We start from the raw sequence: 13,235 nt of genomic DNA on the forward strand, positions 1-13,235 counted from the left end.
TTGTAACTACACCCTTAACCTTCTTTTCTTGAAACGAAAACTGAACTGCAAAAGGTCTCAGTTTGATGATTGCTGACATTGCTGACACTATTTGAATGTTTTACTAACAGAATAAAAACTAGATGGTGATTCCTAATAAGATTCTTTTTCGATTTCATTGTATTTTTCATTACAGCACCAGAGCGCTAGGTTTCTTGGTCCACCCCGCGAGCGAAGTCCCGATCTTAGCAATGCCTGTCAGATAAACTCAAACAACAACAACAACATCAACCACCGAACGTGCATCTCGTGTACGGACACCTGTGAACATAGTCTTAAGGCAAGTCATGGAGGCGGAGGGAACCTTGGTGCCGGTCACCTTTACCACGATAGCTGTCATAGGTGAGTTAACTGTTTTATCAAAAGATTAGAGTCTTGTGAGGCAATGTTCTAAATTGTTTTTTCGTATTTTTGTAACCATTCCAAGTAACATGTGAAATGTTAGGTTTTTTGAAACTTTGGGAACCATCGTTTGTTGTTCTCGATATATTTGCTGTTCCCTTGATATTTGGAGATTTGTGCCTTGTCATCAGTTTGTTTTTAGCCTCATTTTCCCGATATATAAGAGGGAAGGATTGAAAGGAAATGGTAAGGTTTGGACTAGGAGGATGGAGAAAATTGACGACACAAAAACACAAAAAAGCAGAAGTAAATTCTGAGCCCCAAAGGGATGCTGAACAATCTGCTGGGGATCACATTTAGTGAAAGCAGAAGTAAATTCTGAATCTCTACGAGGTCCCGAACAGTTTGCTGTAAAACCTATTTAGGTTTGTTATTATGTGCGTTCTTTCTGATGAACGATGCACAGTTAGTGAAACCTCCAACCCCCGAGAGGATTTGGAGATTTTACAAAAGCGACATCATTTTGCACTCCCGGAAGAATGCAGAACGATTCGCAGTATGTACGAGCAGAAGTAAATTCGGTACCACGCCATAAAGGAGACCAAACAATCTGCTAAACCCTTATTTAAGGTGAATACAGAAAGGATTCATTCACTCCAGGAAGAACGATGAAACCTTCTGACTAAAGCTCCTTATCACATTGGGTGGGAAACGAGAGAATATCCTTTTGCTGGCATGTTTGAATGCAGCCCAAGACGAATATTGTGCTTTATCAAACTAGTTGAAAGTGGTAAAGCTGGTTCCAGACCAACGAAATCATTCGTTGCACCAGCTCTAGCCAACTCATCAGCCCATTTATTTCCAGTAATACCAGAATGGCCGGGTACCCATAAGAGGTTAACAGCATTTGAGATGCTAAGGTCTTCAATTTGAGTTCGACATACGATCACCAGATTCGACCATGTATCATTCGAACTGAGTGCTTTTAAGGCTGCCTGACTGTCGGAACAAAAATAAATTCGTTTACCACAGATCCTCTGCTGAAAAGCCGATTGTACTCCACACAGAATCACGTAGATTTCTGCTTCGTACAGTATCTACCAAGTGAATGAGACTGCTCTAGCCTCATTTCACGACAGTAGACACCAGTACCAGCACGACCATTCAACAGAGAACCGTCCGTATAACAAACTATTGGCGTTTTCGTTTTTAATTTGCACTACACCGGTGCAGTGCTACACTGAGGCATCAATAAACGAACAAAAATGACGAAAACATAAACAGTAACCATTGACTACAATAAACGATTCCATTGCACAGAGCTACACCAAACTTTTGATGAATATTACACCAGTGGTATCGGTGCAGAAAAAGTGTAGCACTGGTGTAGTGCAATTGGTAAAAACGAACGGTTTCAGTGCAGCTTTTGCTACACCAGTGTAGTGCAATTTAAAAACGAAAACGACATATGTATTCATCAAGTTGTCGTTCCAAATAACCAGTCAACCATTCCTCACGAGAAGGATAGCTCACATTGAATGTTTTGAAAGGAAAACTGCATTTGAGAGTTAGGTCACTAGGAGCGAGCAAATACTCATCCCAGGTAACCACTTGAGACCACAAGCGAGTGTGGCTAGTAGCATAGTCTATAGAGTTACTGTTCCAAAGTCCTGTAACCTTAAGACGGTATGCACAAGATAATGCTTCTTGTTTTAGGAACACGTGTAGTGGTTTAATGCACAGTAGCGCCTTTAGAGCAGCAGTAGGAGTTGTCGTGAATGCTACTGTCATCGCCATTAGGACCATCCTTTGGAAATGATTTAGCTGTGACTGAACTATCGCAACTTCTCCTTCCTGCCATCATACAAGACATCCGTATGCTAAAATTGGTCTAACGATAGTTGTGTAGATCCAATGAATGTATCTGGGTTTGAGTCCCCATGATTTTCCAAAAGCTCGTCTACATTGGCCGAAAGCCATGCAAGCTCTTTTAATCCTGAAGTCAATGTGAGCAGACCAATTCAGTTTTGAATCAAGAATAACTCCGACGTATTTAACTTGATCAATCACAGTGACCTCTGAACCGAAGAACTGTAACGTACGAGGTACTGTGATTATCCTACGATGAGTGGAAAGCACAATGGAAAGTGAGCGAATATTAGTCTTACTGTATACCTGAACAAGTGTGAAAAATAAAGGGTGATTTTTTAAGAGGTACAGGATATGATTGGCAACACAAAAAACACACACACAAATTGAGAAAATTGATGAAGTCTTTATTGGAATCTATAGAACGATCAGTATAATTTAATGTTTGAAGATGATTTCATGCAAATGTATCGGCCGGTATTTCACGAATAAATGCTTTAATATTGGCTTCTAGTGCGTCAATCGTTGCTGGTGTATCCTTGTAGACATGAGTCCTAACATAACCCCACAAGAATAGTCAAAAGGCACACGATCTAGGTGGCCACATGACGGGTCCAAAACGTGAGATAAACTGTTCACCGAAGGCGGCTCTCAAATTGTCATTGTTTCACGTGCCGTGTGGGATGTGGCACTGTCTTGTTGAAACCACATGCCAGACATGTCCAATTTTTCTTTTTTGGGCAGAAAAAAATTAGCCAATTATCACATGGTAGCGCTTGCCGTTCACAGTATCGTTCCGTCCATCGTCGCCTTTGAAAAAGTTCGGCCGAATAATGCCACCGGCCCATAATCCTTACCAAACAGTGACAGAAAATAAATAATCGATTCTGTTTAGGACCTACAAATCGATACCAAATACTGTTCACTATAATATCTAGATAACACATCACTAAATTTTTTTTGTCAAAAATCGATTTTATTCATCAATCCTTCAAGATCAATGTAATCATTCCAACGCTTCTCTAACTTATCGGTGCCGTGCTTGTAGAAGGATTTGTCGTTTGCCTCGAAATCGAAATAGACTTCGCATTTAGCAATTGCTTGATTAGAGTTGAATTTCTTACAGGCTAAAACATTTTTTTAGATCAGCGATTAGTCAGTAGTCACTGAAGGCCAGATCTGAACTACACGGTGGATACGTAAAGTAATTTACAGGTCGACATGAGGTCGTTCTTCCTTTATTTCTCCATTCAAACAACCTAACAATGTTATTTAGTATTCGCTATTGATTGTTTTTCCTCTCTCAAGTTAGTTGATGAAGATTGTATCATGTCCATCCCAAAACACAGAAGCCAAAACTCCATAAACTGTTGACTGTACTAATAAATTGTATGCCAAAACATTGATTTTTGCTTATGTTTACGAAAAAATTGGCAACCTCAATATATTGAGGTGTATATCATGAACAGTGTATATCAGTCCTGATAATAAGAACTTAACGTAGATTCTATCATCCTTAATTTCGCATTCCGGAATATCGGTTATCATATAACTTAGGGCATATTCAGTAGTGTTCTAGTTCTAGATACATAATTTATGTCAGTTACAAAATTTAAATCTAGATTTTATAACAAGAAAAACTGGCAGCCCCAGCAGTGTTTTACTCGTGTTTCAAATATATAAAAAATAGAACGGCATCGTAGACCAGTTTTAAATTCGACAGTAGAACTGGTCGAATAAATAATACTAGAACGGCTTGCTAGGGATACGTTTGTTCCAGTTTCTGCTTTATTATAGATCTTCCATATAGAACTTCTAGCTGCTGAATTTGCTCTTAGGGACCCTAGATTCCTCAGGCACCACATTTTTCACTTCGTCTCGACTTGCTCTGTTTTGTTTTCATTGGATTTGTTTGACACGTCTCAGGATCCTTAAGATATAACGGAGCCCTCATATCTATTATTTCACTACTGCATCTCGTTGATACTCTTTTCCTTGGATTAGAGAGCTTGTTGGTTCATTATTCGTTCCATCTTCCATTGGTTCATCATTGAAATTGTTATTGTTCCTGTTGTTATTGAAAGCAACGTCGTGTGGTTTTTCTGTCTTGTTTTCATTTCGTTGTACGTTAATGGTGGTTGATAGTTTATTTGATGGAAGTGGAGTTATCTGTTTTAAGATTCTATCTTCGAAGCACTGGGGCTACTTGTGTAAAACTTGTGTAAAAGAATTCCATTGCACAGTGGTCCGAAACGGGAAATTGGTGTGACAAAAATATTTTCACTATTAAATATTAGTTTTTTGTAGTTGGTGTCTTCATAAAAGTTGTTTGTAAACAAACGGCGCTCCTTTTGATGAAAAATGCTACTAGGGTGGTCCTCATTTAGATTGAAATCTGAAATCTAACTTTCTTAATTGAACTCAAAAATGACTTTGTTGTACAATAAAATTGAAGGAAATTTTATTTTGAGCAACTTTGCTGAAAAAAGCACCTCTCTAGCTTTTCGTTTGATCGAGCTACATCAATTTTCCCGAATAAATGTAGGGTGGCTCTTGAAAATTCACTTATTTTGTTCTAATTTTTTTGTGAAACGTTCTACGGAAAAGTTGTCTTCAGAAGAGTTGTACTAATCAGTACAAGTTCTGCAATCTATTTTTCGGCTGTAGTTTTTGTGTGTCTTATTTCTCGGAAGGTCAATGTATGGAACACTTGTTGAACTAATTTGATACTATTATTCTGCTGAAGGAAGAGACTAAGACAAATTTAAATAAGTTTAAAAAATAAATCCCTTCCAATTTCCTTTTAAATTTTTACATATATTATGACCTTTCAGGAACCGCATAGAGTACATTTTTATCGATCTGGCATCTAATGAATATTGATATTTGAAGCTTGACAAGCTTTTGGTGAAAAAAATGATCATAACATTTTACTGGTAGCTCATAAGAAAAAGCTTGGTTAAACAAAATTTTGCGCAATGATTAGTACAACAACTCTTCTAAAGACAACTTTTCCGTAGAACGTTTCACAAAAAAGTGAATATTCAGGAGCCACCCTACATTTATTCGGGAAAATTGATGTAACTCGATCAAACGAAAAGCTAGAGGGGTGCTTTTTTCAGCAAAGTTGCTCAAAATAAAATTTCTTACAACTTTATTGTACAACAAAGTCATTTTTGAGTTCAATTAAGAAAGTTAGATTTCAGATTTCAATCTAAAAGAGGACCACCCTAGTAAACTTTTTTCATCATAAGGAGCGCCATTTGATTACAAACAACTTTTATGAAGACACCAACTACATAAAAAACAATATTTAATAGTGAAAATATTTTTGTCACGCTAATTTCCCGTTTCGGACCGTGGTCCATGGGTCAAGTTGGACAAATGAAGAATTCCATTGTTCATAGGTCAATTTCAACAAATGATCTTCGTAGGAAATGGGGTTTGTAGGACATGGTTTGCTGCCGTGATCGAAAGCCACATAAAAGGGGATTGCTTTCGATAAGCGCATGCGTACGACATGCACACCATTTAGAATCTTCCATGGAGAGATTTTTTCCCAGCTTCTAGAGGAAGATTACACATGGGCATTTCTATCGCAGAATCCTCCACTTACACCGGTTAGTTATGCTTAACATTTTCATGTATATAGTGCATGTTGTGGTTAGCAGTTGCAAATTCAATTGCATCAATCTCAGAGGTGCATTGGACCTATATTACATTGTTTGCTTTGACGAGTTGTATCGCAGTAATTGTCTTCGACGAGTTATATCTCAGTAATTTTAGATGCAATTTTCTAGGGCTATTGTTCTAATAGTCATCTCATTAGTAGAGTTGTCATAATATTTTCCGATTACTCGACTTTCAATCAACGAATTGTGATAATATCATACACAATATCTTTGCATTATGCCCCTTGAAATGTCAAAATAGAAAAAGTAAACAGAAAAATTGATATAACTTGCATCAGAAATTATTTGTGTAATTAACTAAATGCAATTGGAATTTCGATCTTCCCAGTGCTTCATTTTGCTTTAATAATCGTTATGAATATATAAAATAACATTTTAAATTGAAGCATACTGCTGAATCAAAAGTGTAGCATTGTGTGCACTGTTACGAAAAAAACTAATATATCACAGATATGGTTTTGTTTTTGTTGCATGTTTAAATCATGAATAGATACATTAGCACTAAAAAAAGTTAGTTACTGCTTAAAAATCCACTATAAGACGAATTATATGGATGACATATTTATTCAGCCGACGCAAAATCTTACATTGACAAGCTACCTCATAAAATATTCAAATTTTTTACGATAACTGCCAAGTTTGTATAAAAGACGAAAAGACAGTGTTAGTGATAACATTTTTATTTAGAAAATTTTAGAATGCCTAAAAATAGGAAGGGGAGCGTTTTAGTCTACAGGGTCTCTTTATAATACTTTTCTCTAAATATTTAATAAACCAGTAAAAACTGTATTTAAACCCGAATACGTGTTATACAACAATTTACAGTTCATCCAATGTACGTTTCATTCTCAGCTACGACTCGGCGCCGGATCGACTGATAGCCGACAGGCCCAACTACTATACCGATCTCAACCGAAGTGACTGCTCGGATACCAGCAGTAGTGTGCTGAACAGTTGCATCCAGCTCAAGTCGGAACCTCCGGGTGGTCCGAGCAGTCCTGAATCTTCCAACGAGTTACCTCCCTCCGGTCTAGAAGAATGCGCTGGCTGTGATATGCCGATACAGGTGAGTGTTTCCAAAGCTACTCCAGCTGAGTTGAATGTGGTTGCGGTTGCAAGGATTTTTCTTTTCTTCCGACAATTGTACTTTTCATTACCAGAAAGAAGCTGTTACTAACTAATTACATTAATACTTTGAAAACCACATTATTAATTCCGTTTCGCATTGAGTTTTTCTCTTTTCAAATTGGGCCACCTTGCGAAAAACTGATCCACAAATAACATTTAATAATTGATGTTTCGTAAGCCGCAAAGCTCGGATTGAATTACTTCATGCCGGCTTCTGTTCGTCCGGTGTGAGAAACCTCACTCAGTGCTAGCAGTCACCTGTTAACGCGAATTTAGTTAGTAAAACCACACTCTTAGCCGAATAGAAATACAGGCCTGGAATGTGGTTGTGTTCCTGACGTTTCCGCAACTGCAAATATCTTGAGTCCTTACCGACAGAAAAAAGCCTGCCGGTGTTTAGCATACTGAAATTACTTTTTTTCTGTTTCTCATTTTTCCAAAACTAAAACAGGACCGTTTCTACCTGTCAGCTGTTGAGCGCAAGTGGCACGCTACCTGTCTACAGTGTTGCATCTGCCGGCAAACGCTGGAAGGTGCGAACTCCTGCTTTTCACGGGATGGCAATATCTACTGCAAAACAGACTACTACAGGTGAGTTAATCGTTTTGTATCTGAATTATCTTTTTAGGTTACCACGAGTAACAATCGCGAAACGATGCCGCTACAATGTTTCACCGTTCTGATAGTGCAACATAAGCGTGAACAATCTTCGCTCCGGGAAGGTAGTTGAAAAAAAGGATTCAATTTGGGTTACGTGTTTTGACTTGCTGTTCCCACTTTAAATCTTTTTGCTGTAATTTTGATTTAATGGACTATGATTTTGTTTCAAGTTTGTGCTTTATTTCTTTGAGCAGTACCGAAATATCTCGGAGATGAATTTTCGTGCGCTGCGATAGGCATCTCCAATTTTCCACGCAAATTTTCAACTTTGCCAATTGATTCCAAGCTAGTGTCTTTTGGAGAGAAAAAGCCATTAAACTTGGCCGCCATAAAAGTGTAAAAGAATAAATTCACCCGTAATAACCAGTACTATTCCGTTTAATCGTCCGGCCCCAAACAGACTCCCGCCGAAGACAGTCCGCCATCGGAATAAAATTCAAATCTTGATTACCATTGCTTTGATGGTTATGACGACGGCCATCGGCCCGGTGTATTATTACACCGTGTCCGTGTATAGATTGGATGAATGTAATGTGCGGTAAAGCTTTCTTTTCTTCCCCGCGGAGCCGTTGGAAGAAGTTGTGATTGCCGCCAACAAATTTTCGACTTTCGGTAAGACCTGGGATGGCTAAATTTTCTGCACTTCTGAGCGCGAGATTTATGGCGGTGGTTTTATTTCCGAACGATAATTTTTACGACCGCTCTCGAGTCGGGAGAGCTTAGAGATAGAGACATCAGACGCCTTCGGTGAGGTTCGGTTCAATTTTTCCGGGTTGTATAATTTTCATTATTATGCACTCAGCGGTTTCACGGGTGCGAATTGGGCGAGCATCAAATTGCGCGAATTTGGGCATGTTTTGTAGACAATAAAACTTTTACTGTCCTATCCCGGTTGAAATGTGCTGAAACGTGTGAAATTGTTCTCCACTTTCGAATGTTCTGTTGTTATGTTTTCCCCGGGAAGACTGAATCAGAGAACCTTGGTTTCATATTTCAAAGTTCGGCAGATAATATCGAGAAACACGAAACAGGTCTTGGGACGTGTGACCCGAACCATGATCCGGAACGAGTCTTTCGTTCTGTGAGAGGAAAGGCTACCCAAGGACGCAGTTCAAGAACCGATAAGTGCTCAAAAACAAAAAATGCAAAAGATACGTAGCGTCTGCAATGCTTTGCGTGTTCGGAAATGTAGATGAACGAAAGTGAATATCTTTAGCGCGAAGCTGAAAATGAAACAAAATCCATTAATGTAAGAAGGTTGGTCGAGTTTAGCACGTCAGCGAAGTTTTTCTTGTTGTTTTTTTTACAATCGTTGGCTATGCTTGACAAGCAGAGTGATTTGATGAGCTCCTGCGCAGGTACCGCGTCACTGTAAGAGGGTATCTGTAGGAAGAAGATTTGCACTGAAGACTAGGCTCTGCAGTTGTTATGCAAATTGTCTATCAACCTGACAGACCTGGAAGCTAATAAATTGGAAGAAATTAACAAGTTAGTTACATTGTTCCGAGCATGCACGATTTGTACCGTGCATGCTCGGTACACCTGGGTTGAACTTTTGCAGCTAATGACGGGGTTCTGAAGATGTTGGGCAGAACGGATTTTAATGGAAAAATTCGTAGTATCTTGATGGAACGCAATTACAAGGGTCTTTCGGCAACATGGTTTTGCAAGCAAGTTGTGTTCGGCATAATTGAGAAAATAGAGTTGTTTGCCGATGGCGTGACAAGTGGTGATGAATAACAGCTAGAAAGAGGTAGTTCAATTAATTAGGCAGGCTTAATTTGATTAGTTTTTTTTTCATATAAAAGGCACTATAAAACAGTTTGTTTAACAAGCTTTTATAACACTTTAATTTTGATTTATATAATAAGTCTAGATTATTGGGAAAAAGAAACAGGTTATATATTATTTTACTTGATTTATTGTTAATTGAAAATTACAATAATTTCTCGTTTTTGGTGCCAATCCAGGAATCCAGAAAGTTTTCGATTTACTTAACTTATTTGCAGTCTTAGCTTAATTTTCAACCACTTTTATCCCAATACTTTTCGACTTGAGCCGAAACAGGCGGTCTAACTTTGTCGTGATGAAAATTTACGGCTCCGTTGATGGTTTGATCACTCGTAGCATACGACACTATTCCATTCTGAGAATATGTTTTGTATTGACGTAAAATCGACGGGCTTTTGCTTCAATATTACCATAACAGATCCCTTTTTTCATTTCAGCTAATATTACGATGCATATACTACGTTTTATTTCGTTTCAACATGGTTTCGGGCATGCTATATTGTTACTAGATATCTCTCCGTTTCAACTCGTACGGTACTCAATTTTTGACTTTTCGGATTAATTTATATGTTTCATCATGTTCAACGCCTCGTCGTAGACGACCAAAGAACGCATCAAATGAGGTCAGCAGGTGCTCTGGTTTGTAAAAGTGTTCCGCAAACGCTATGTAAACCAGAGCCAAGTCCAGTTGAAAATCTCGTTGGACCTGGACATAACCAAGGGAGTCTGGCCATCACGGGTGATTCTGACCCTAACCATCACCAATGCAGGTTTCTATCGCTTGGTGGTTGTCAGCACGTTGGTTCGAGATTTTTCTGGTAACCGAACACTGACATTCACGAACTGCTGTGTGGTGAAGATTCTCTTTTTGGTATAAATACGATATTTTTCACACTTCCTTCCGCTGTCCTTTTCACCTTCGTTTTTTCCTTTCTTGTTTGTATTCCAACAAAAGTACTTGAATTTTCAGGATCTTTTGGGGATTCGGAGACGATACATTGAGATCTCTTCCAATTATAGTGGCACTTTATCGAGGATTTCTCTTAAGGTTCTACTTACAATCTTGGCAAAACCGTCATTGTTGAAAAAAGCAAAAGCTAGTTTTACCGCTACTGCTAGATGAATCGTCAAAGGAAAAACATAAGTTTATTAACGAAAATGTACCATATAAACTGATACTATTTCTGTTTTGAATTTCCACTTAACGACTATGGAAAACTGCTTTGGCGTTTGACTACAATGACTGTTTTCCTAAGATCGAAAATTGCCTCTTAAGTCTTCTGGTATTTTTTTACTGCACGGAGTACAAAACTTTACCCACACGTAAATCGGACTGCTCACTATGTCCTTCTGACGTTGTCCAGTTTGGAACAAGGCAATAGCAGCACTACGTTTTGGTTCGAGATCTATTTTTAAGAATAACACTGGTTTAAAATTGTACCCCTTAAATCCACTGACAGCCAAGAATTTATTTTAACCAAATGAAATTAAAAATAGAAATGGAGTCTGTTTAATATTCTGAAAAGCAGATGTAGAATGTTATTAAGAATAGTATTTTTGTTTTGTTTTATCGAACATTTAAATTTCCGTAGAGCGAATTCATATGTACTTCATAAACAAACTTACTAGCGGCAAGTTTTGACAACGATTTGTGTTTAAGTCTTGAGCTGTCTTGAGCTAGTTTTAAATTTGATTAGTGTTTAACGGGGAAAAACAGATTGGAAAATAGACATGTGAATGAAACTATGTAATGAAAGCCGCCAAAAAGGTAACCGCAGAGACGGGACTCGAGCTCGTAGCTAACTCCTAACCGTGGAAAATGTTTAGCCAATTGAACTACCCTGCATATGAAAACACGTGAAGAGAAAGTTCAATTGACTAGAAGAACCAAGCATGCTTCGCTGTACTGGGCGACCACAGTATTCTCTCCCAGTTCTATATCTATGGAAACAAATTGAATAGAAAGCAAATACATACTGCACTACAAGTCTATTGGCGGAACGATTTCCCCGGTTAGAAGTTATCTACGGATTCGAGTCCCATCTCTGCGGTAACATTTTCGCGGCTTTCATTACATAGTTGCATCATATTTAAGTTTTGACACTTTTTTCTCCATTCTTTATGAAACTGTTAAACGAATTCGATTACCATATTCGGGTAATTATTGGGTTCGTTTTTGTAAGCAGATTTTTATGTTGTGATGACGAGTTGCGAAATCTTACCGAAACCAGAAATGACATGCCAGACCAGAGCTTTCGAACCATCTTTTTCGACTTGGATCGATGTCTCGGACCGGTTCAATGCCCGCTTTTCATGTACCGTTTAATATTGTGGCCCCGGCAAGGATTTGTAATCGAATCGCACGTAGGTTTCGACGTCCATGATTATGCAGTGCGAATTCCCAGCAAGCATCGCAACGTACAACTTTCGAACTCTGGACCTGATTGAAGCCTCTCGCTTCGGGCTGCGTTTTACTTCTTTCTCCTTCTTATAGGTTCGAAGATTCAACCGTTCTTTAGCAGGAAGAACATTTGACTTCCTAGTGTCATTTTTTGGGCCAAATTTCGCATTGAAGCTCGAACACCTTCAGTATACGTTTATCGAAACAAGGGACTTATTTTTGAAGCATTTTCGGTTTATTCGCAAAGGTATTAGCTTAATTGAATTTTCTGATCGCTCTTCACACGACTTTCTTACCTATTTGTTCCATTTTTGCTATCTTTCTCAATGACATTTGTGCACAATATTTTGATATTGTTCAGCTGAAAGTTCACGCGTTTTGAAACAAATTAATGGTAGGTAACAATAAACTGCTACGAAAGTAGAGAGAAAAGTGCAAATAACAAGAAGCATACATAAACATCGATAGATTCTCAATGATTGTAAAATGATGACTGGATTTCGACTGTAGTCATACTTACTGGAATAATCTTTAAGTACTAACGAAGCCCGTTTTCGTATCATATTTCCATTCAATATTTGCGATATATAAAGCGATAAATATTTTTCGATGAAATAATTACAGTATAATGTACTTTTATTGTTTCAAATGTTGTCAAGTATATTTTAATTTTTATCAAGTAATGATAATTATTTTCATTATTCATCACTTACCAACTGATAGTTTACAGGAATGGTACACTCACATCCATTGTTCAACAGTAAAATTCTTAGAGACAAGTCTCTAATTAGGCATCGAACACGGCTTCATCAACACTGCAAGTTCATTTATAAGCAGATCTGCCTCTATATACGGCTATCCAAAATCCAATAAATTATCCAACATTGAATGGAATTTCAACAGCTGCCACTGAGTTCATCTGCTCGGTTTTGGGTGCAACTTACCAAATTGACCCACCGATTTGCTTCGGCCAAGGGCTTCTCGGCATTGGGCGCAAACTCCGAACCGGGAAACTAGCCTAGAATTTTAATTTTAATGGATGTTTTATTGTTGTTATTTGAAACAATTTGAAATTCATAGCAGGTTAGCGAGCGTTGCAATCCGGTGACTGCAGTGTTTCCACCGCAAGTTCAAAAGTCTGGTAAATAAATAGAAAACCTAATGCTATTAATAAATTATCTACTTTAAAAATGTGCCTCCCTAACTGTGCACTCCAATGAATGGTTTATTTATACTAATGCTTACGCTGTTTTCGGTCGAATCTTGCACTGTTTGGTTTTGTTCGGAGCCTCATTCGCCTCATTTGCGGTTCA

The 13,235-nt window shown here is 38.1% G+C and overlaps 1 protein-coding gene across 1 annotated transcript in view; it reads left to right on the forward strand.

The window, feature by feature from the left end:
- The window catches only part of LOC131429595 (protein apterous), a 143,232-nt gene that overhangs the window by 40,058 nt on the left and 89,939 nt on the right, over positions 1–13,235 (forward strand). The window contains exons 2-4 of the mRNA XM_058593821.1: positions 176–381; positions 6,795–7,008; positions 7,522–7,661. Of these exons, the coding sequence (XP_058449804.1) occupies positions 176–381; positions 6,795–7,008; positions 7,522–7,661 (560 nt within the window). The remainder of the gene's footprint in view (positions 1–175; positions 382–6,794; positions 7,009–7,521; positions 7,662–13,235) is intronic.

Source organism: Malaya genurostris, chromosome 2, assembly GCF_030247185.1.
Source record: "Malaya genurostris strain Urasoe2022 chromosome 2, Malgen_1.1, whole genome shotgun sequence".
In the NCBI taxonomy this organism is placed as follows: domain Eukaryota; kingdom Metazoa; phylum Arthropoda; class Insecta; order Diptera; family Culicidae; genus Malaya; species Malaya genurostris.